The sequence below is a fragment of the Mesoplodon mirus genome, assembly GCF_964341445.2.
Source record: "Mesoplodon mirus genome assembly, chromosome: X".
NCBI classification, from domain to species: domain Eukaryota; kingdom Metazoa; phylum Chordata; class Mammalia; order Artiodactyla; family Ziphiidae; genus Mesoplodon; species Mesoplodon mirus.
Window position 1 is genome coordinate 4,529,032 of NC_138981.1, and position 25,624 is coordinate 4,554,655.

Here is a 25,624-nt window from a genome sequence, read left to right on the forward strand (position 1 = left end):
TTCTACCTCACCTGTCCAGGAACTTTAACAAAAAACAACTTCGTAATCCGTGAACGGCTTCTGGTATTTAAAAAGAGAAACGAAATTTTTTTTTATTGTGGTAAAATATCAGAAAGTTTACCATCTTGTGCATTTTTAAGCGCACAGCCAGTGGCATTCAGGAGCCTCACCTTGTTTTGCAGTGGTCACCACCAGCCATCTGGAGAACTCACTCACCTCCCCAGACAGAAACTCTGTCCCCACTGAGCACTGCTTCCCCCCCGCCCCGCCCCAGTAACCTCCACACCACCTTCTGTCTCTGTGACTCTGACCACTGCAGCTGCCTCCTGTCAGTGAAATCACACAGTATTTGTCTCTTCTGTCTGGCTTCTTTCCCTGAGCACAATGTCCTTAAGGTTCACCCGTGTGGTAGCCTGTGTCAGAATTTCCTCCCTTCTTAAGGCTGAATAATATTCCACTGTAGGAATATAAGACATATTATTTATCCAGTCATCCATCAGTGGACACTTGGGTAGCTTCAAGTTTTTGGCTATTATGAGTAGTTGCTTTCCATTCTTTAAAAAATACAATTTGTTTTTATTTTTTGAAAAGCAAGCCGCAGCTGAAATATTTTGTCTGTTGTGCACTGCATCCCCAAAATAATGCTAGGAGCAGATCTTCCAAGATTGAAAATAAATAGACTAATATACAGCTGACCACTGAACAAGAGGGGTTTGAACTGCGTGGGTCCACGTACAGGTGGATGCAGTGCTACACGGTCCGTGGTGGGTTGACTCGGCAAGTGTGGAGGAAGTGCAGACATGGAGGGCCGACTATAAATTACAGGTATTGGGCTTCCCTGGTGGCGCAGTGGTTGAGAGTCCGCCCGCCGATGCAGGGGACGCGGGTTCGTGCCCCGGTCCGGGAAGATCCCACGTGCCGCGGAGCGGCTGGGCCCGTGAGCCATGGCCGCTGGGCCTGTGCGTCCGGAGCCTGTGCTCCGCAAGGGGAGAGGCCACAGCGGTGAGAGGCCCGTGTACCGCAAAAAAAAAAAAAAAAAAAAAAAAATTACAGGTATTGTTCAAGGTTCAACTGTACCCATATCGTCTGTGCACACACTGCATCCCCACTGCTGGCTGGGTTGGCTACAGGGAAGCTGTGGAATGCGGGGCAAGCCAGGCGGCCCCCTGGAACCTGGCCGTGTTCACTGGGACGACAGGTCACTCCTCACCCCACACAGGTGCCACCCACCCCCCGAGTCCGTACCTGTGCAGTCAGCACCTGCTCCTCAGACACCCAGAGCCTGTCCAAGCGGCTGGAAGCCACTCTCCTCAGCTGCCGACGCCCGTGACTAAACCATCATGGCCATCTATCTACCCATTTTCTCTCCACTGAATTGAGGGATCTTTCAGTAAGGACTTCTTTTATCCATGATCTTTTCCTCCCAAGTATTTAAAAACCCACAGGGGAACCACCACACATTTAAAAACAAACTGCAGCTCGTTCATTTGAGAAAAACCTTTACGCCCACAGTAAGTAATAGCTAGAATCACAGGAAGACAAGACATATATTTTGTGGCTTAGTCTAGGATGTCTCTGTTATAATTCCGTCAGTAACAATTCAGGCACCGGGCAGTCTTTGAATGCCAGAATATTTAAACCAGGAAAAAGGAGTAACGCCCATGTACATCATCAAATAAGTCAGCACTCTACAGGACAAGGGGAATCAGAACTGTAAAGGTCTGTTACTGGCATTACTGACCGGCAAATGATTTTGAAGGAGCGTGGCATCACGACGTGGTTTGTTACCACGTCCATACTCAATACTGTCCTTTCACTGCTGTTGTGACTGATTTCACGATGAGAAAAGCTACGCGTAACCTGAGACTCACACCTTCTCTCCGTATGTGCTGCCTGCTGGATTCTTTTTATGTTTGCAATTCTACAGCTTCGGTGCTTAAGTAATAATGACTTGAAATTTCAGTTCCAGTCCTGGTTTCTCAATTTTTTGCCAGTACCACGTCACACTGTCACCTCACATGGGACTGTGGTCCACTCAGACCTTCTGACTCCACCTTAGGTCAAGCCCTCCTAGCCTGGCCCTCCTCCCGGCTAACTCTCCCCTGCTGTTGTCATCATGTGCCATAAACCCAGAGGAATTCCCCCCCCGACCCCACATAGGTGTCCCTCTGGCACATCATCTCTTCAAAACTCCCACTGGTTCTAGAAGCAGCAGACAGCTTAGCTCAAGACTAAAGACCTAGTTGAGCCAAAGTCCTTGCCCATTTCTCAAGCACATCAGCAGTAAGAGGCTTAGCTTCGAGCCGCCTCTATCTCACGTGCTCTCCGCAGTTTCCCCAAAATTCAAGCCCCCGCCGCCAGCACAAAGCTGCCACTGCTCCGAGAACATTCTGCTTTATTTTCCTCCACTCCCCTTCCACCACTCTTTTCTGAATTTCTCTTTTTGATGTAAAACTATATGTTACTGTAGATGTCCACTTAAATGGATATGCACGTGTCCTAAGCTGATTATACACACCTTTCTTTAATGTGCCCATGAGCAGCCACCCAGCACCAGATGCCCTTAAGGATTGAGTAAAGGAAGAGGAAAATGACAGGATGACCCTAAGGAAATGAGTGCCTTCTTGCCAGGACGGTGGACCGTATGTCCAGAAAGCGGGGAGGCAGGAGCCGATCATGTCTGCTCATAGCCACGGGGGACTAAGGGCATAAGACACATGAAGAATCAAGTAGGAGAGAGAAGCAAAAGGCGGAGGGTGCAGGGGTGGGGACGGACATAATTACCCAGGCCAAAGCAGGCTGGCAGAGAAGAAACGGGCTTGGGTAAAACTGGGGCCGGGGCCCACACCGCGGAGAGCGCTGTCCACTTCGCGGCTGGGCTGCGGTCTTCAGGGGCGCTCCGGGAGGAGAGCGCACGTACCTGCTGAGCCCCGGGAGTCCCCACGTGGGCTGCTCTCCAGCTTATGTCGGGGGGCCGCACTCCACGGTGGACTCGGCCGAGTTCCTGGTTTCCTGAGAGGACCTGGGGCTGCAGAGCACAGGGAGGCTCCGCTGACGGGGGAGCGGGGACCAGCCGCCCCCCAGCCGCAGAGGCCTGGGCACCACAGCCTCAGCTGCCCAGGGGGCCGGGGATCAGCGTGCACTTCCGCTCTTCTGCTGGGTGACCTCCAGAGCAGGAGGAGGGGAGAGAAAAACCCGAGGGAGCGCAGTGCGGCGGGGGGAAGGGCGGGGGGGGGGCTGGCACCTCCCAGGGGCCCGTGTGACGGGCAGCGCGTGGGCGATCACTCCTGGGCTCGGCCTCGTCCCCCTCCTGTCCACTGGCCCAGATGCCACGCCCTGGGCTCTTCTGTGGGAAATCCCCCCATCCCAGCCCGTGAAAAAGAGCAGGAAAAGTAGAGAGCCAGGCCAACAGGAGAACCTTCCGGGGGGTTTCAGACCAGAAGAGGCACCGACTTCATGACTGGCCTTCTACACCAGTTACTCTCGCTGAATTATGCCAAAATACATCATTTCATCCACCTCAAAGAATCCGTGACTGAAGAAATATGCTTCAAAATACAACAGAGGTACCAGCATCCTTCATGGGGACCCTGTTAAAAAGGTTTCCTTACGTCCCATGGCAAAAGTTTTTCTTAGGTTAGGCCACATACATTTCAATACTTCTTGTCAAAAAGTTGTGCCACGATTCAGAAGATGTCTCTTCCCAGAAAATAATCAGACCCTTCTCTGACCTACACCCTATATTTCATCACTAAGGCATGTGGTACATGCCTACAGAACATACTGGTCCAAAGTATTTCCCTCCTAGATCATTCATGACCCACTTCAAGGAGAGGCATCCAAAGCTTTCAGTCATTAGGCTGCTGATAGGAAGGGAATCCAGTCACTTATGGCTGGCCTTCAAGCCCCATGGGCCAGCCCTACCCTCCAAGTGGCTGGACCCAGGCAAGGACACACCCGCGTCACTATCAGGGGCTAATTTCCTGGTGCCCGGCCCAAGCGGGGCACACCCACATCATAATCAGGGCCTGCTTCCCCTGGTGAGTGGCCCGGGCAGACGTGCCTGCATCATAATCAGGGCCTGCCCTTGGCAAACTGCCACGCCTCCCTTGCTAAGTACCTGCTGGGGCCACAGCTCTCTGCCTGAAGTGAGAGCTTCATTCTCAAAATGAAGGATATTGAATTAATTATAGACCGTCCCTACAGACAGCCTCCTTTTCTAACGGGCTCAAGACGCCTTCCACAACCTAAAATGCCCCACCAGAAAATACCTTCAGAAAGAAAAGAAATGAAAGTCAAGGGTTATGTTATCATCCACAGCTGCGTGAAGGTAACAAAGTGGTAAGTGAACAAGAGGAAAACCGAGACCTAGAAAGAGGGCAGCGGTGACTTTTTCTACTTAGAGTCACCACACCCTGGACTCCCCAGGAGGTCACCTTTCCGGTGGAATTCAGGTTTGGCTCAGATAAAAGAGGCGATGGGAGGAATGCCGCAGGGGTGGAAACTAGGGGGCAAAGCACGTCTTTTTGGGTAGACAGCTTGATCTCTGTCCTTACTGTTTTTGTGACGTACACGTTATAGAACAGAAACTCTAAGGAAGTGTGCTTCCGGGTCTGGGTTTCCACACAGCCTTTCCTTCGGCTCCACAGTCCATCCTGCTTTTTACCTCCTGTTCTTCCCTTTTGGGGTACGTATAATTACCAAATGCTGCTGGTCATCCTAACCCACTCAGAACGTCCAGTGGCACCTTCTGACCTCGGTCCCTGGTCTCACGCAGCATCCCAGCACGATTTTACATGTCTCCTGTCCGGTGCGTTCTTGGGCTTTTCTTTATACTCTTGTCATCTTCTCATGCTTAGCTCACCTCCCAGTTATGTGTGTGGAAACGACCTCATGTTTTCAAGGAGACACTTTAGAACCACTGATAAGTCCTTACTCTCATCTGTGAGGCTAGTAGAAGTTCAAGTATACACAAAAATTCTTAGGCTAAAAAGCCAGATTCATAACCTTGATCCATCAGTAAATAAAGAGGTCCTGTACCCCTCTTGTCTAGAAGAGGTGAAGTAGTACAGAAAGAAGAATCATCCGGGTGAGTTCTGTAGGACTAACTGTCTTTGGAGAACTAGTTCCTGCCTCACGTCTACGGTGGAGGTGTCTGGATTCAGGTCTCTTCTGTTGCTGCCTACGATGAGCACCTTACTTAACTCATACCTAGTCACTGGGAGAGACAAACGACGATACTACAATGACTGGATCACCAAGCAGATTTCATAAGATAGACTTGTTGGCAATCCAGCCAAACAACCAGACTAGCTGAATGAGACATCATATTTCCTTGGAATTGTAGTATAACATATCTCAAGTAATTCTTAGAATATAGGACAAAAATTCTAGAAGGAAAACCACTTGAAAGCCTTGGGTGGATAAGGAAGAAAAAGGATATTTACAGTCCTAAAACATCACAGGTGCTTTGTATGTTAAACCATGAAAGAGACTCCAGGTCAAATATGAACTGTATAGACAAATCCTTAGCTGGATTAACTAAGAAAAAAAAAAAAAAAGGACTCATAACTACAATCAGAAATGAAAGATGGGGCATTAAAACCAATGTCACAAAAATAAAAGGGATTAAAGGAGAATAATATGAAAAATTGTATGCAAACAAATTGGATAACCTAGAATAGATAAATTGCTAGAGACATACAACCTATCAAGATCAAAGCAAAAAGAAAGAGAAAGTCTGTTCAAACCTGTAACTATTAAGGAGATTAATTCAGTAATCAGAAACTCCCCAACAAAGAAAAGAGGACCAAATGGATTCACTGGAGAATTCTACCAAATTTTAAAGAATTAATACCAATACTCCTCAAACTCTTCCCCACAATGAAAGAAGACAATATACTCCCAAACTCATTCTATGAGGCCAGCATTACCTTAGTACCAAAGCCAAACAAAGAAACTGCAAGAAATTGATACTAATATACTCAGCAAAATACTAGCGAACTTATTTAAATAGCACATTAAAAGGATTATACACGATGACCAAGGGGGAACACAAGGATGGTTCAACATACAAAAATCAATGTGACGTACCATATTAACAAAATGAAGGACAGAAACCACATGGTCATCTCAACTGATGCAGAGAGAGCATTTGACAAAACTCAGCACCCTTTCATGATATAAACACTTAAACGAAGAATAAAAGAAAACTACCTCAACATAATAAAGGCCATATATGAAAAGCCCACAGCAACATCATTACTCGATGTGAAAAGGCTGAAAGCTTTTCCTCTGGGATCAGGAACATGAAAACATGCTTTCTCTTGTCACTTTTATTCAACACAGCACTGCAAGTCCTAGCCAGAGCAAATCAGGCAAGAAAAAGAAATAAAAGGCATCCACGTTGGAAAGGAAGAAGTGATCTGTTCGCACATGACATGATCTTATACGTAGAAAAGATTCCACACACATACACAAAACTGTTAGAATAAACAAATTCAGCAACATTGCAGGATACAAAAATCAACATGCAAAAATCAGTTGCATTTCTATACACTAACGATGAACAACCTGAAAAGAAAATGTAAACGCTTCCATTTACAATAGCATCAAAAAGAAATAAAAGTTAACCAAGAAGGTGAAAGACTTGTACACTGAAACAACAAAACACTGCTGGAAGAAACCAATAAAGAAGACACAAATAAAGAAGACACACGTAAATGGAAAGACATCCCATGTTCATGGACTGGAAGATTTGATACTGTTACAATGTCCATACTTCCCAAAGCGATCTACAGATTCAGAGCCATCCATATCAAAATTCCAACAGCAATTTTTGTAGAAATACAGAAATCCATCCTAACATTTATATGGACTCTCAGTGGAACCTGAAGCGCCATAACAATCTTGGAAAACAAGAACAAAGTTGGACAATCTCACACTACCTGACTTCACAACACATTACAAAGGTACAGTAATCAAAACAGTGTGGTGCTAGCATAAACAAAGACATATAGACCAATGGGATAGAACAGAGAGCCCAGAAAGAACTCCTCACACGTATGGCCAAATGATCTTCAACAAGGCTACCAAGACCACTCAAAAATGGGGAAAGGACGGTCTCTTCAACAAACTTGTGTTGGGGGAAGTGGATATCCACGTGCAAGGAACAAAGCTGAACTCTTACTTTATACCACACACAAAAATTGACTCAAAATGGATTAAAAACCTAAAGGTAAGAGCTAAAACTATAAAATTCCTGAAAGAAAACATGGGGAAAAAGCATTATGACACAGGATTTTTTTAATATCTTCGATATGACACTAAATGCACAGGGAAGAACAGAAACAGCCAAATGGGAGTACATCAACCTTAAAAAGTTCTGTGTATCAAAGGACACAGTCAACAGAGTGAAAAGGCAACCTATGAAATGGGAGCAAATATTTGCATATCATGTATCTGACAAGTGGTTTATATCCAGAATTTATGAAGAATTCCTAGAACTCAACAAGAAAAAAACAAATAACCCTATTAAAAAATGGGCAAAGGACTTGAATAGACATTTCTCCAAAGAAGACATACAAACGGCTAACAACATATGGAACAATGCTCTGTGTCATTAATCATTAAAGAAAGGCAAAACCAAGAGATAATCACTTCACACACGTTAGGACAACTACTACCAAAAAGACAAAAAATGACAAGTGCTGGTGAAAATGTGAAGAAACTGGAACCCTTGTGGGCCATTGGAGGAAGAACAAAATGGTACAGCCAGTATAGAAGACAATTATGGTGGAGCCTCAAGAGACTAAAAACAGAATTACCTTATAATCCAATAATCGCACTTCTGGGACCACACCCAAAAGAAATGAAAGCAAGGTCTTGAAGAGATATTTGTATATACGTGCTCACCGCAGTGGTTTTCACAACAGCCAAGAGGTGGAAGCAACCCAGTTATCTATAGACAGATGAAGAGATAAACAAAATGTGGTCTGTACAGTGGAATATGATTCAGTCTTGAAAGGGAGAAAATCACATGCTACAACATGGATGAACCTTGAAGACACGATGCTAAATTTAAAAAGCTAGTCACAGAAGGACAAATACTGTATGAGGCACCTAGAGCAGTTCAAGTTCACAGAGATAGAAAGAAGGAGGGTGGGCGCCGGGGCTGGAGAGGGGGAGGAATGGGAGTTAGGGTTTAATGGGGAAAGAGTTTCAGCTTTGCAAGGTAAAAAGGTTGAGAGGTGGAGCGGCGATGGTTACACAACAACGTCACCATTCCTAACGCTACCGAACTGTACACTTAAACGTGGATAAGATGGTAAATTTTAAGCTGTTTCTGGTGACGTATGGATGCGTTTCCATCACTAAAGTTTGTCGGGATTACTGGGTGTGCAAACAGCCCAGAGGCAGCTGATGGAGGGAGTGTGAATCACGGTGCTTGTACCCGTGCGTGAGGGGTGTGTGGGTGTAATCCAAGAACAGTCCACGTGGCTTCTGTGCGACACAGGCTGGTATTAGCAGGGCCCTTTGACAGAAAATTCTCTGGTTCCAGGGAGAACTCAATCTGCCCCTGTGGATATGTGTACAAATATAGATAACAACACATGTTTCAAAAATGATGATGACTCATATGAATACAAGTTTGAATCCAAAATTACTGCTTTCACTGTAAACCTTTTCTCCCTTAGCACCAGGAATTCTAAAGACTGAGTATTCACCTTTTCTCCTAGAAGAATCTAAAAATAAGACTTCATTTTTAAGCATTTTCTGTCCCTGTAATCTAGAATGTTCTTGACCTTCTCACTTGTAGTAAGAACCAGCAGGCAATTCTGTTGTGATCAACCTTCAGTTAACATGCCCCAAGGGAGAAAAATCATCTTCCCTTTCAAAGGAAAACAAGTAAAGAGAGCAATAAAGGCCATACCAACGTACATGTCAGAACAGAATTATGCTTTTAACTTAAAAAAAAAAAATTTAAACTTCTTTGGGGAGATTTAAGTGCTTGCTTATCATCAACATGTTAAAGTTTGCATAGCTGCTGAAACCTTAGTCGTGTTACCTGATTGTGAAAAGAAAAAGCCTTCTGTCAGGAATGTAATCTTTACATAATACTGATGCAAACAAAATGCAAATGTTTTTGGACCTCAGGAGTCAGTGAAAGGAACGTGTATTCTTTTAAGAAGCCTTTAAAAAGATAAGATTGAATCGCAGCATACGAGAGCATCCACCAAACTCTCTCTCTCGAGTCCCTCTGAGCCTCACAAGGAAGAGAATTTTCCAAGAAGTTATCAAGACCAAAGGACAACCCTAGCATGCCCCGCATGAGTCTGTGAGAGTCACTACTAAGGCGAGAGACACGATGCCGAGGATGGCAGAGGGCGGCACCTGGCATGAGCTCGGCGGTGGGGAACACCTCCTTCAGCTTCGCCTGGCTGGCTTCCACCAGCTCCTCCTTGGACGTCGGGAGCTGCAGGGTGTCTACGATGATCTGGGCCGCCTCCAACGCCGTCTTGCCCATAACGAGGGACTTCACATCCCAGCTGTATTTCTTCCCATAGCGACCGCAGACTGCCTCAAACACCACTGAGTACAGCCGTTCAGTATCTGCAGACACAGTGAGACGAAGACACAGAGGCTTTTAGGGTGCGCGCGGTGGTAATGCCAAGTCTACATCAGAGAGGCACGTGTGTTCACAGTGCAGGACAAGTTCAGGGCAGAAAGCTCTCTCGGGGAGACCTATGGACGTGGGGGAGACGTTCTCAGGCCACGGGGACCAGACGATGCCCTGGGCGGCCTGCTCTCTGCTGCTCGGGAACGTTACAGGCTGGCCCAGAAAGGAAGTATCTATTACCGTGAAACTGCCTTGTCTACGCGCACGCAAGCATCTGGCCCTGAACACACGCTTGACGCCCTGAGCGGGTCCTCCCAAGCGTGCCCCGTGACGGCAGCACGCAAGGGTCTGAGTGCGAGGCCTCCGCTGTTAGGGATGCGTTCAGGGCCCCGAGGACCTACTCCCACCCGGCAGGAGCACCTGGCCACGGGCGCAGCGGTGAAGCGCCTACGCGACGACAGACATCTGTGCGCGGCTCTGAGTAGGAAACCCAACACCTGTGCTTCTTCTCGTTTCCTCTCCCGGGACCAGCTCCCTCACGGCACTTGTGTCATCGGGCGTGGTGGGGGGGGGCTTCTCCCACCAAGCCTTCCTGCAACAGCGGCGGCGTTTCCTGCAACGTACCTGGATGCTGACGCTCTGTGGCGAAGGGATCAGTCCCAGGAGGCGGCCACCCACCCCGTGGCTGCTTCTCCCGGCAGCTGACCTGCCCGTCCCCTCCCCACCCGCTAAGTGTGTCGTGCTAGGGCCTCCCTGTAGGCTGCTTCCTCGGACAAGGCCTGGGCCCTCAGCCCCACGGTGGCATGCTTCAGCCTTGAGGATGACCAGCAACAGAAGAGCGAGCTTTTCTTCCTCCCCTGCGTTTCAAGGCAAGATCATCTACAGCTGCGTTATCAAGTACGCAGAACTCATCTTCAGCGCTTTAACTCTTGGGGTCCTCACTGTCCTACCACGGGCTGGACACTGGGGGGGACGGTATAAGACACACAACAAGCAGATATCACATTTCCACCCTCAGACATACTCGCCAGACTGTGCTTGGCCATGACCCCTGGGCTGGGTAATAAATTCTGGCTTTTGTTTCCTTTACTTTTTTTGGTACACAAGAAGGTGGGACTTGAAGAAAAGTCTTCCCGGGCTCCTTGGTAGAAGCAGCCAGCGTTTGCATAATAACCTGAGTGGTTCTAGTTTTTCTAGAACCCACGCTGCACCTAATCTCCCTAAAGAAGTCCCAGCAAAGAGGGGAGGGCTGGTCCACCCCTCCGCTGCACCAAGAGGAGGGCTGCCTGTAACACATGCTCTTTTACATGCTTCTCGCCTGTGAGGGGACACAGAGGGAGGGCTCTTGGGGTGGGGAGATGGGTCGACTGGCAGGGAGGCTGTACACGTTACTTTCTACACGTGAGCACTCTTCTTCTAGCGGTTGAGAGACAGAGAAAGAGACGAAAAGACATCGTCGGCACCAAGCAAGTGAGAAACCACCGACAGGTCTGCGAAGGCTAGGTAGGGAGTGCCAGGAAAAGCAGCAGAGGCCGGGTGGGGAGTTAACATGAGGGACTCGTGCTGAAGCAAGTGGACGGGGAAGGAGAAAGGAGCATGAAAAAAGACTAATTCTGAAGACAGAAAACAGTTGTATTCTTTAAAAATGCTTCAAGCAGCGTTTATTTAAAGCTGAAGCTTTTAATTTAAAAGGCACAGAACGGTGGGATTATAAATCTGTAGGAGACTGTGCCGACAGCCACTTTGCTTCACCATTTAGATAAAATCACCCCAAACCCTCGGTGGAATAACCGAGGATCCAAACGCTTCGACGAACCCCTCAGACCCGGCAATGAGCACGCCAGCTGACAGCGTACGACCGATGAAAGGCACAGCGTTTTGGAAGGAAAAGGTTCCCCAGAAGCTGAACTAAAATGAAGCCGCATAAAGTAGCTGTGCTCTGCGCCGTGCTTCTGGGTTATTTTTCACAGGAAACTCACGTGGTTTTCCACAAGCTACGTGCACACAAGCTGCGTGCACACAAGCTGCTCCCTTCCTCAGGTGTGTTAGGAAAATACTGCAGGTACACGAGAACCTCAGCCCTGGGTGGCGGGGGGGATAGGATCCAGGCAGCAGTCCCAGCAGGTGCAGATGAAGGGATTAGGCCCGCAGTGACATGAGGGCATCGGATGGCGGTGGGGGGGGGGGTAATGGGGTAATGAGGGAGGTGAGCAGACAGACTCAGCCTAGAGGTTGGCATCTTCATCCGAGCTGCGGGCTGGGTCCCCAGGTGGGAAAACAGAAGGCATTGACGTTTAGGGTCACTGAACTGTTACTATAAAAGGCATCACCACACCTGGAAGGCCTCTGTTTCGTCTGAGGCTGAGCTTCTCTCGTTGTACTAAGCTTAGCAACAGCTTTTATCATCGAGAACGTATTTAAATGCTGGCTGAGTCCATCCCAGGCTCTGAGAATGGTAACTGTTTGTGTTTCAGCTTATGAAGACGGGAGGGGTGAGTGTATTTCCCCACTTCTCTCTTGCACGAAGCTGCACCTAATCCAGTTGTAAAGGCATGATCTGCATTATTTAATAGCAAAACCCCTCAATCAACCCGAGAGTAAGAAGCACGTAGGGCAAGAGCTGCCTTGGTTTCTCTGCCCACCCCACCTCCGTTTCTGTACCCCATGGACACAAAGCAAGGGCGTCCTGATCCGAGAGGAGCAGGGAATCCCCAGCCTGGCCACGTTCTGGCTGGACGTCCCAGGAGGAGCTGCTTCGCCTCAGTGGCCTGCGGCTTCTGCTGGGGGCACCGTGGGGAGCAGCGTCCACCCGCAGGCCCAGGCGTACCGCAGGACTCTGGGCTGGGAGCCGGCCCCACGCTCGGAAGCCCAGCTGGCCTGGGTTGGAGGCCCTGCCCCGCAGCTGGCCAGCCGCTGGGAACTCAGGACACATGCTCGGCGCCCCGCTGGGCCTCAGCTTACCCGTCTGCACCCTGGGGGATCTTCCCATGGGGCACACACCTGCTAGGCGCCTGTGTCAGCTGACCGGGTAACCGGCGCGCAGCCGTGAGCACGGCACCCGGCCCGGCCTCCCCGCCTCTAGGGCCCTCTGGGGTGCACGTGCCCTGCAGCGGCTCCGCGGAAGGCAGTCAGGGAGTATCTGTGAGCTCAGAGGAAACATCGAGCTCTGCTTTCCCTGCCTGCACACCACAGCTCCCAAAACGGCAAGGGCTCCTGCATCTGACAAGTCACAGGGACTCGTTCCGGGTGCTTCACTTTAAAAGGAAGTGGTAACCATTTGGGATTCCTTCCCACAGTGTTACACATTCCCTAGCTTCACAAATACTTGTTAACTGATCGCCCGGCCTCGGACAGGCACACTGATGCCGTGTCCCCAGCCCCACAATCCATAAACTTCCGGAAACGGAAAAGTTCTCATTTAGCAGCAAAAACAGAGTCAGTTTTAATGTTTAATATTTGGGACAGTTAGCGTGAACCTTCTCGCGCTTCCCTGTACAAACACCAACAGGCTTTGGATTACGGACACTGCCCCAGGCCACCGCTGCGCCCCCCCACCAGAGCGTACATATCATGGAATCAATGCATTCCTCTTTTTTTTTTGCGTTTTGCGGGCCTCTCACTGCTGTGGCCTCTCCCGTTGCGGAGCACAGGCTCCGGATGCGCAGGCCCAGCGGCCATGGCTCACGGGCCCAGCCGCTCCGCGGCATGTGGGATCCTCCTGGACCAGGGCACAAACCCGTGTCCCCTGCATCGGCAGGAGGACTCCCAACCACTGCGCCACCAGGGAAGCCCCAATGCATTCCTCTTTAAAATAATAATTTAAAAATCGAAATACAACTGGCTCCTCCGGTTTTGGAAACGGACTGTGGACCCACATTGATTACTGCTCTCCGGTCAACTTACACCTTCCATATCCTGTACACCTTGAACAAAGTGAGATAATGCTTCTCAGAACTTAATCTACCTTGAGAATAGTCTTACTTTCCAATTACTAAAAAAAAAGAGGGGGAAGGTGACCTAAAGACACTGTTTTGTGCTACAAATAGTTCCTTAACGATACAACACACCTTTCCACGTGGAAAGGCGGAAGGGCCCATCGTGGGCTAAAATCAAATTGTCACAGTCTGGCAAACAGGAAGTTGTAGAAGAGGAAGCAGACGGATGTAGCCGGCTCCATGCTTCCTCTCACCCAGAAATGGAGCAGTCTTCTTCAATGTGGTGAAAGGTACGTAGTTTACATGTGAAACGGCTTTAATGATAAAACGGCGGCGCACAGTACATTTTGATCAAAGTGGTGGTGCCATTTTTCTAAGCCACCGTAGTAGTATATAGTAGGTAATCAATCACTGAATACACTCCTTGAAAAAATTCACTTATTTTGTTCACCTACCACTGGTTTCTCTAACCCACTGGTTCTCAAAGTGTGGTCCCTGGACCAGGAGCATCAGGAATGCAAATACTTGGGCCTCACCCCAGACCTACTGAGTAGAAACCGCATGAGGCCCAGCGCTGTGTGTTTTATCAACCTCCCCCTCCCACCAGCAGGAAACTAGCGTGTGCGTGCTAAACACGGCGGAGAACCACTGACCTGACCTGTTTTTACCAAAGCCCTGTGCTCTGCAGTCGGCGATTTTAAAAACAGATCAAGTTTAACCAAGAAAAGCTTGATTTTAACAATTACACGCATAGATTAGCAGAAATTAAAGAAAAAGTAATCTATTTACACTTTCCTCTGTATTGCATCCCATGCATACTTAAACTTTTTTTTCTTTTGAAGAAACATGTAGCTTGCAGTAAACTACAGACAACTTAATGGAACATACTATACTGAAAGGATTAGTGAACTGGTTCATCTCTCTCCCAGGTGGAAATAGAGAAGAAGGATTTCCAGCCCTGGGACCACAGAACAGGAAGCAACAGCTGTTGCTGGGGGCCTGGGTTTGAGAACGACCACTGAGACTGACACACTCGCTCTCTGCGCTTTCCAGCAGGGGATCCTTGACTTCCTCCAGTGATGAAGGACCTCACTGGAAAATAAGTGTCCGTTCCCAAAAATGGACCCTTAGGTCAAGTGGCACAGCCATCGTACAGCCTAAGCTGTAGATGACAAGAGCCTGCAAACGTGGCTGGCGCTTCTCAAGAAGACAGGAGATGAGCCATCTGACCCGGCGGGCTCTGCTGTCAGGGGCTGCCCAGGGCTTTTCTTGACTTCTTAGGGCGGCCCAGCTTGCTTAATAATTTCTAGCACACTCACGGCGAAAAGTGTTTCTGCAACAGCTGTCAGCTGCTGTACTCCATGCTCCCAGCACACGGCACGAAGCCCAGAGCCTCTATCGGCGCCACGCTTGGCTCCGAGTTGCCTCTGCCATACCCGTGCCGGGCCAGCCGGCCAGGGCGTCCACCAGCCTGACCGGCCGCTGTGATGAGCAAGGCCAAGGCAGAAGAAGGTACCTGCTAAAGGTGCCAGTCACCCCAGGTGCGGTGGAAGGGCACTGGTGGATCTGGAGGAAGGCAGAAGAAGGTGTGGACGTACCAGGTTCTGAGAGGGGCTGGCGGGGGCACAGCCTGAGGCAGGAGGCCCTACAGGACAAAAGGCCCTTCCGGGAGCCAAGGAGGACCCGCCGGTGGTGAGCGCTAGCGGAGGCGCCTACGCCTAGCTCTCCGCAGGAAGAGTCGGCCAGCGCTTGGCTGAGCAGTGGCAGAAAGGCCGGCAGGGTAGTGGACAGCCCTCCCGGGAAGGGGGCCGGCTGCAGGGCGGGAGCCCAGGAGGTGGCTACCATAAGCGGGGCATGCGGCATGGCTGGTTTGGGGGCGTATCTATCTGGCTTTCCCTGGCCTGTCCCACGTGGGAAGCTGCAGGCACGGACCACTGATCACTGCAGGGCCTGTGGTCCGGACGCGCGGGAGGCTGTGGGTCGGTGCACGGCTGGCACGTCCTGTCTCTCAAGCGTAAGGCATCTGCCAGCTGCTTGCTTTCTCACTCTTGGAGTCCAAGGTCCAAAGGCCACTTTCCTGCGAGTCAGCCCGAGAAGGACAAGGGTCCCACCCGCAGGGGGCAGACGGCTCCGTCTCCAGGACAGGACGCCACGGTGGAAAGCCCCCGGGTGAGGAGAGCAGCTGCGGAGACCGTGCGGGATGCCCAGACATTCCAGTCCCGTTAAGGGAGACAGGCTCCGAGCCGGTCAAAGACCCTGGGCCACACGCTGGACCCACAGGCCCTGCATGGATGGCCCTACGTCTCCTCCTGGCCCCCTGACCCTCCACAAACCCACCCTCAGCACGTGCCCAGCCGAAGGCAGGACCCCACTCCCTCCCTAGCTCCGTTCACCTCTCCCCCGGGTGAAGCATTCCTCTTCACACAGGTGCATCGGGCACATTCTCTGTGAGAGGCACTGAAAAAATGTGGTAAAGTAAGACAGAAACATCCTTGCCAAGTCAAATACAGAACTCAGTGATTGGGACTGAAAAGCTTATTAAAGTTTGCTTGGGGGGGAAAAAAGGAATAGTCAAATACCTGCAAAGGTAAAGAGAAGCTTTGCAGAAAGACTGGTAGAGAAAAGGCAGTATGTAAATCAGGGTATTTTTCTCAGCTCAGACCTACTGGTATGTGGCCCTCTGCTAACCACAAGGATCTGGAAGTCCAGGAATGTCCTCTCAGACCTGAAAAGGGATGCCAGGCAGAGGCTACGTTAGACACCGAACGCAGAGGCCTGGCATTCTGGGGAGGAGAAAGAAAACAAGACGAGGAGAACACGGATGGTGTCTCCAGCAAACACTGCAAGTCTCCACGCGCTGAGGGCACTCAGGTGCTCTCTCCAGGGGCAGCCAACACTGCACGCTGTTTATACACACAGGGGAGGCTTTCCTAGTCTGTGCAGTTTAACCTTTACAAATGAGCTTGCATGTAAGAGGGAACACGTCCTCGTGTTTAGGAATGTAAAAGACCGAAATGAGTAATTAACAAGCATGAAATTACGAGTCCCGGTAATATGTGCTTCAAATCAGCAGCTTGCTTGCTCCAGCAGGATTAGAGGAAAAGTATTTAAGGGTCTGATGTACTGTTTCCTATGGCTGGAAGCTATCAGTTTTCAACTGTAAAGAAGAAATAATAACTCCTTAAAATGAAGATCGGTAATAATAATTTAACTGAGTGATCACTTGTAAAGTAAAAATCTTGATTAGTATTCAGCATGATTCACTGGCATTGTCGATTATTCCCTTTAATAGGTATGGGTATTAGTCAAGAATTTTTTTTTCTGGTAATCCATAATGAAGTTTAAGGAAATCATTTTAAAAATGAACTGGTTCAAAAAATGTTGCTGGATCATATGTATCTCTATGGAAACATATCTGTACTGGAGGAAAAAAAATGAACACTGACCCTTAGACTCATAAACCTAAATGTAAAACCGAAGCTATAAAACTTCTGGAAGAAAATACAGGAGCCCATCTTTGGAACCATGGGTTCTACGAAGGTTTCATACACAGAACACACAGTAAGAACCCCAGAAGAATACATGGATAAAGGGGCTTTCGTCAAAATTAAAGGACCCCAGGAAGAAAAGGCAGGCCACAAAGTGAGAGAAAACACACACACACAGACACAACTTACATGCAGAATCTGTAAGGAACCGCACTTTACAACTCAGTGGTGACACAAACAACCTGTAGTAGAAAGAATAACAGCCCCACAAAGATGCACGTGCCCTAATCTCCAGAGCCTCTGAAGAGGTGTCATGGCAAAATGGACCTTGCAGGTGTGATTAAGTAAGAGTCCTGAGGTGGGGAAATGACTGTCCAGGATCACAAGCATCCTTCTGAGAGGCAGGCAGGAGGGTCAGAGTCAGAGGAGATGTGAGTGCAGAAGCAGGGGTCAGGCAACGCAGGGCCACAAGATGAGGAAGGTGGGTGACCTGTAGAAGCCGGAAAGACAAGAAAACTCTCCTCTAGAGCCTCCAGAAGGAATGCAGCCTTGTCAACACCTAGATTCTCCCCCGGCCAAGACTGCTTGTGGATTTCTGGCCTCCAGAACTAAAAGATACGTCACTTTGTGTGGTTTTCAGCCACAGGGTTTGTGATAATTTTTTACAGCAGCAATAAAAGTAATACACAGCCCAACATAAAAACCACTTTGGAAAACAGTCTGGCAGTTTCTCAAGAAGTATACAACTATCATCCAACCACTAGCAATAAAAAGGAAAAAAAAATAACATGCAATCCCATGAATGAGTTCAAAAACATTGTGCTCAGTGCAAGAAGCCAGATTTAAAAAGGAGTACATTCTGTATGACTCCATGTAAAATCCCAGGAAGCGCAAACTCATCTGTAGTTTCAGAAGGAGAGTGACAGTTACCGCGGCAGGGGCACGGACAGAGAGGGATCGCGGGGGGCCACAGAGATACTCGTGGGAGCAGCATCCTTACATTCCTTACCTTGAGTGTGGACACCGTATCACGGGAATTACATGCTAAAACTGATGCATCCGTGCAGAGTAAACTACCGCTGGAGTCCAATGTGATCAAAGTGTCCTGACTAGACTTCTCAAGGTCTGCTCAGAACAAGGAGAACCAGTGTTTGCAGCACAAGAAAATGAAGACCTGGAATTCCAGGCGGCCGGACTGTTTCTGAACACAGAGACAACTCCTGGGGTCACCCTATCAGTATGAGGACGTGGGGGACAAAGGACACGGTGCGTGAGACGGCTCTCAGTCAACCAAAAGGAAGGCTGTTTTAGAAAGCGTGACATCTGTGCCCAAGGAGGGAAGACTTAGCAGCGCTGTCCCCTATCTTTGGCCTGAAGAGAGCAAGACTTTCTCAGGATTTAAGGTATAAAATGAGCTTTCCCTGAGGAGACACCATCTTGATGGATGCGAACAATGGCCTCTGAAAAATAAAACTGGAAAGACTCCTACCTCAGTCCTTACTACTGAAGCAAATGAAAAGGTCAGACACCACAGTCGGAGGTCAAGGGCTGACTCTACCCAAGGTATGCAGGCCGGGAAGACCACCCTGAGAGGGCTGACGAGAGGCTCATCATGCTGCCTGCCAAGGGGCCCCGACAGGCAAGGGAGGTAGCTGCTTAGACACAGTGTGCGTGTCCCCTAAATTCCTATGTTAAATGCTAATCCCCCATGTGATGGACGCTGCTAGGAGGTGGGGCCTTTGGGAGGTGGTGAGGTCATGAGGGCAGAGCCCTCCTGAACAGGATTAGGACCCTCCTAAAAGAGACCCACAGAGAGAGCCCCTCAACCCCCTCCGTTACATGAGGACACAGAAGGCACTGTGGACAGAGATCGGACTCTCCGCAGACACCAAATCCACCTGACCTTGGTCCTGGACTTCCCCAGCTCCAGAACTGTGAGAAAAACACGCGTGCTGTGTAAGCCACCCAGTCTGTGTACTTGTGTTCGGGCAGCTGGAGCAGACTGAGGCAGGGTGATGGCAGGACTCCCTCACACACGGAAGGACTGGAGAAGGACAGGTGGGCACCGTCCCACACGACGAGCCGTCAAGAAAAACGTGACCTCTGCAGTAGCTACCACTTCCAGCACCCCGGACGCCAAGCACGAACAATGATGAGTCTTCCAGGAGAATCCCAGATGCCCCTGCACACCTGCCAGGTCAACTCCAGGTGCCCCCAGTTAGCCAAGGGGTGTGGACAAACGGCCTTCCAGCTACCCACCCCCATAATCACACTGAAGCACTTCACGTGGAAAACACAGGAAAAACAATTCCTCTCCTCGTTTTTTGTTCTTGTTTGTATTTAGGCAAAGGCACAACATAGACAAAGAAGGTAAAAGGCAACAACTCAAGCTTCTCTGCGATATTTTACTTAGACTGCGGCGAGGTAACAGAAATGCCCAGCTACGCTTCGTCCTCCAAAGTTGTTTTTCTTTTCCATTCCACCACCGAAACTGGTGATGTACCCCCCGCATCTAGGCTTTCCCTTGTTCACGGTCTTCCGCTTTTCGATCACCTACCCTGTGGCCCTGCTCTTCCTCCCGCCCTCAGAGACACTGAAAGTGACGGGAAAGGCGAGGCATTGGCAACGGCCGGCCCTGGAGCCAGAGGCAGTGGTGGGGATACAGAACGGGCCCCAAGAAACGGAAGAGCGGGGCGGGCAAAGTCGGAGGCGGGGGGGCAAGAAGCAGAGAGGACGTTTACTGAGCCCTGACGAACTGCAAGATTAGGAGACACACCTTCTAAAATGGGGAGGAGTTCAGGGAGGTAAGGGTAGAAGTTGGTAGTGATGGTTAAGGGCTTTTCAAGTTAAACATCTCCCGAACTCATCCATGGGAGTCACTTCACAGTTTACCGCTTATTTTGTGTTATTTAACAGTATGTTACTGATACAGAAACGCTATCAGGACAGCTTAAAAATAAGAGATTCTTTTTAAACTTTTTTGTTTTTAACTTCTGTTTTTAAGCTTTTAAACACGGCATACTGAGTTTCCATGACTTCTTCCAGGTCAGCGAGCTCACCTATGACCCATCCGGGGCTGACACCACGGTCTGCGTATGAAAATCCCAGGAGCTCCGAACTTTAACTTGGCCTGGCACACGCTCCTACAGCTCACGGGTCAGGGCGCTCTGACTTCAGCCGCGGTTCTGCAAGGTGTGGGACCCTGACCAGCGGCACGGGCCTCACCTGGGAGCTGGTGGGAAATGCATTCTCGGACCCGCTCCAGATCCACGGAACCACAGAGCCTGGGGCTCCAGCAATGTGTGTTTACACAAGCTCTCCACAACGGCCTGATGCCTGCTCGAGGGAGAGAAGCACGGGACTGAAGTTTCATTAGCACTCCTGGCAGTGAGATGACACAGTGTCTTGTATCCTCACTACGGCTACTGACGTAATTAGTAATGGCCAACACTCACTCAGTGGGCGCCTCCCATGGGATCTGTGTCCACCTGAGATCCATGACAACCCTCCCGATATGTACAGGATTACGCCATCCCCAGTTTTTGGACGGGCAGACTGATGCTTGGGGTACGTGGTCCAGGGCCAAACAGGAGGTAGAGAAGGAGTCGGCCTACCCTCTTCGGATGTGCTGACGCACGCTCTCAGCCGCTACGCAAACCCGTGTCTCCTAGGAGGAGCTCGTGTCTGCCAACACCTGGCTCACAAATTTTCATCCCCATAATCCCGTACACCCTCACTTTGCAAACCTAAGCTCCGGGTTTTGGATGTGTCCCTGTTTCCCGCCTTCCTGTTGCAAAAGACGAATCTAGAAGCTTATGGCAGCACCACTTCTGTGGGGCACTGGCTGACCGTGAAGACACCTTATTCAGGTGAGGGGATTCAGTGACATGGTTACCAGTCCTGCCCTGAGCGAGCTGTCAACTGAGGGCTTGTCAAAGATCAGATCTCTCCAAGGTTTCTCTTAAGACTTGGAGCAGAATCGACCAAACGTGGGCACAGAGGGTTCCACTAGGTCACTGATCCCTACAGGGACCTGTGGCTCAGGACACCAGCCTGTTCCTTTCCTGCAGAGAACCTCTCACCTTACACCAAAATTTTCTACGAGTGCAACCCTGGGCTCTTCCACCTGGTAGAGTAAACACAGGCAACAGCGTCCGGCAAAATCGAACAGCATCTGTAACTGAAGAAGCAAAAGGAAGATGCTGTTTTCACTCGTAGAAGGTAGAGCCGCTTGAGAAATGCAAGACCAAGGCTGAGTCGGAACACCACACACAACACGTCTTTCTATGCAGGGAAATCCAGGAGGTGGGCGTGTGAGTTCCAAGTGCCCGTCGCTTGACCAGGGGAAAGCGGGCTACCCTCATGCTCGTGACAGTGGGGGTCCCCCAACAGGCTACTACTGAAAATTCGCCCTGGAATCTGGAGGCTAAGGGAGAGCTTGCCTCAATTACAGGAGTGGAGGCTGGGCTGAGGGCAGAGTGGAGGGGACTGTGTCCTCCCCGGAGTGAGATGCTGTCTTGTCAAGCATGGCGTCCTGGGGACCCTGGAAGCCTCGGGAAGCTCTCTGCCCGTAGAGGAGGTGCCGTGAGTGGGGACAACCAGGATTCGCGTGCTGGCCTTGCTGCTTCCTGAAGGTGTCCCCTTGTCAAAGGGACAAGCGCACTGGAAACTCAGTTTCCCTGTCACCCAAGGCTGTGCGGGGGGGGGGGATGAAAGGCGCCATCCGATGTAAACTGTCCGGAGCACAGTTATGTGCTCCATCAAGGACGTTCCCATGAGATGCAGCGGGAGATGGAGAAGGGCAGGTAAGGCGGGGCTTTTCTGGGAGGGTCTGTCTGCAGAGGGTGCACGTGAGGACGTCCAGGGAGAGGGGACGGTCCATAACGGAAGCACAAGCAACAGGAGAAGGGACCCCCGGCTGGGCCTTGTCTTCAGGAGGACAGGCCGTGCCTTTCATGTCCCCAGTCCCCTCTGTCCCCGGACGCAGGGCACAGGGAGCAGCAGCATGGGATGGCACAACTTACTCCAGGCAGTTGCAGGAGTCGGGCCTGCAGGCCACGCCCCTCTGCTACTTCTCATTATGGGGCAGTGGGCTCGAAGGGGCAACTTCACAGTAGAGCAGGGGCCCTGGCCCCCAGGGGGATGGCCACCCGGTACATGGACAGGACAGCGAGGCTCCTCGGAGGGAAAGGCCCCGCAGGGAGGCGGCTGGGGGCGGGGTGGAGGCACGCGGAAGGGGCTGGGGCTGGGGGAGGCCCATGCGGCAGACAGAACGGCGGGCCTGCTCCCTCTGAGGGCGTTCTGCGTGCCACGCGGCGCGGGGGCCCCTCCTGCAGCTGTGCGACGGCAGGGAGGATAAGGAAGCCCTGGTGGGGATCCACGAATTCGGGAGAGCCACAGGTCTTCCAGCTGAGCTCCCCAAAGGACAGTGAGGCTTCAATCCTGCAGATACTGGGGTTAAGATACTGTTTTTACAAGCTTATGGTTACTAGGGGGGAAGGCGGGGGGGAGGGATCAATTAGGAGCTTGGGATTAACACATACACACTACTTAAAAAACAGATAACCAACAAGGACCTACCGTACCGCACACGGAACTCTACTCAGTAGTCTGTAATGACCTATATGGGAGAAGAATCTAAAAAGGGGTGGATATATGTGTATGTATAACTGATCCACTTCGCTGTACAGTGGAAACTAAGAACACTGTAAATCAACTATACCTCGGTAAGAATTAAAACAACCAAACAAGATACTGTCTTCACATTCACTGGCGCAGAAAGCCGATATACCTAAAAAGAGGAAAGAACCCACAGAGACACTGAGTGAATCACTCTATGCTGTGTATGTGACCACATGTGCAGAAACGGCTTTTCCAATTAGTTTCTTCTCGGCACAGATGCTGATGACCTCTCCCTCTCCTCTCCTGTATCCTTCCTTCCTCTCCCACGTTTCCTACGTGGATGTTTCCAAGCAGAATCTCAGAGGTTGCAGAGGCTGACTAAAGACTGCCTTCCCGTTTCCTGTGAGGAGTCAGCCAGCACTGCACGGGACAGCACACTTATCAGGCCCTGCTTCTGAATCACGGCTCCATCAGCATGCGTCGTCCTGCTGCAGATTCTGTGCGGGGCCACACCGGCCTGAGCATGGCTGAGCGTGAGGGCGTAAGGCTCCAGGGCTGTGCCTCCCTTACACGTGGGATGCCTGGGAAAGACCGGGCCCCCACGGCGGGCTCAGGGTTGGACTCTGATCACCAACTTACACGCTAAAGTATATTCACAAGGTACAATGTAAGACAGCGTATTCAGAGTACGGAACCCCCCTTGCTGTGGAGCCCACGCAAAATTGCAATAGTGAATCCGGGTACAGGCAATGCTCCATGACTTTCTCCAAAAAGACTTCTCCTAAGGTCAAACTGAAACTATTCCTAGAGTCAGGTTATGATTTTGTACCTATTTCCCTTCTCAATCAACGTTATTTTCCATATTTGAATAGAACTTACCAAACCAAGAAAAGTTCTAACTTGAAGGTGGCATGCAACCCAGGAACTATGATACATTTTTACTTTTTGTTTTGGAAAGTATCATCAAGCAAGATTTGGAAACACTTAAAAATGCAGTACGTGTTACACACGAGTGTTTCTTGATTCACTACCCAATGACCGATTCAAGAATTTCCCTGTCAATCTTACTACATTATGCTAAAATTACGCTAAGTTACTTTAAAATGAGATGAAGGATAGTGATGCTATAACCCTTTTTTTTTTTAATTCCTTGAAGTGATGGTTTACAATCAGGGGTGATTCTGCCCTTGGGGGACATAAAAGACATGATAAATGTGTTTTTTGCTTGTGAGTCCTTTTTTCCTATCTGATTTAAAAGACAACTGCATAAAGCAGTAATTATAAATCTCTGTTGATGGGCACGTAACGTATGGAGACGCAATCTTCACAGCAATAACAGCACAAAGGAGGATAGGAAAGCAGGTACAGAGGACCAATGTTTTTGTATGCTATTTAAATTAAGCTGGTATTAACGCAAACCAGATGGGTGTACGTTGTTAACTGTAATACTCTGAGCAACCACTAAGAAAATAACTAAAAAATAAAAAAATAAAATGATAAGACGAGAGAATTTAAAATGTACACTAGAAAATCTATCTGGTTAACATCAAAGAAGGAAGGCAGTGATGGAGGAATAGAGGAACAAAAGAAAAAGACATGGATTTGTCCGTTTTATTTTTTTGATTCCACACATAAGTGAAAACCTACATTATTTGTCTTTCTCTGAATTACCCTCTAGGTCTATCCATGTTGTTGCAAATGGCAAAATTTCAAACTAATATAACACAGAAACTTGGGACGTCCCTGGCGGCGCAGTGGTTCAGAATCCACCTGCCAATGTAAGGGAGACGGGTTCGAGCCCTGGTCCAGAAGATCCCACATGTCGCAGAGCAACAAAGCCCCTGTGCCACAACTACTGAGCCCGCTTGCCACAACTACTGAAGCTCGCGTGCCTAGAGCCCGTGCCCCACAACAAGAGAAGCCACCGCAATGAGAAGCCCGCGCACCGCAACAAAGAGCAGCCCGCGCTCGCAGCAATGAAGACCCAATGCAGCCAAATAAATAAAATGTGTAAATAAATAAATTCACGGAAACAAAAAAAAACAGAAACAGAGAACTAATAGTACCATAGCGGAGAGAGGTGGGGGAGGGACAAGAGAGGTGAAGGGGACTGAGAGGTACCAACTACTAGCTATAAACTAAATAAGCTACGAGGATGTAAAGTACAGCACAGGGAATGTTGTTAATAGTTTACAACTTTACACAGAGTGTAATCTATAAAAGCATCAAATCATGATGTTGTATGCCTGAAACTAACATAATACTGTAAGTAAACTAATATGGACTCTTCAATAAAAAAAATAAATGCGGACAGAGGAAAGTCTTCCTTAAGTAGAATGCCAACTAATAAATACAGATTGATGGCATCTGACCAAAAAAAAGACATAGAGAACACAAATAACACAACGCCATACGTAAGTCCTCTCTTATCAATAATGGCACTGTATGTAAAAGGTTAAAAGTAAATTAAAAGGTAAAGATGGGCAGAAGGTATTAGAAAAAGAAAAACCACGTGATCCAACTATATGCTGTCTACAAGACACACTTTACATTGAAAGGTGCAAAAAGATTGAAAGTAGGATGGAAAAGATATCCAATGCACACGGTAACCAAAAGAGATCCAGACTGACCGCATGAGACAAAGGAGACTTAAGGCAAACATTTCTACTAGAAACAAACAAAAAAATTAATAGAAACATTTTATAAGGATAAAGGGGTCATTCCATCAAGAAGATGCAACAACTATAAACATATGTGAACCTAACAACAGAGCCCCAAACACATAAAACAAAAACTGACAAAACTGAGGGGAGACAGGGATGATTCAACAATAGTAGTTGGAGACTTTGATGCCACACTTTTAATAATGGACAGAACAATTAGACTGAAAATTAACAAGGAATATAAGACCTGATTTAAATCACTTAACTATGTAAATACCGTAAACTGACTGGAGCTTG

The 25,624-nt window shown here is 49.1% G+C and overlaps 1 protein-coding gene across 2 annotated transcripts in view; it reads right to left on the bottom strand.

The window, feature by feature from the left end:
• PUDP (pseudouridine 5'-phosphatase) overlaps nucleotides 1-25,624 on the bottom strand; it is a 132,264-nt gene that overhangs the window by 88,536 nt on the left and 18,104 nt on the right. For both annotated transcript variants that reach the window (XM_082609706.1, XM_082609705.1), the window contains exon 2: nucleotides 9,394-9,612. In XM_082609706.1, the coding sequence (XP_082465832.1) occupies nucleotides 9,394-9,612 (219 nt within the window). The remainder of the gene's footprint in view (nucleotides 1-9,393; nucleotides 9,613-25,624) is intronic.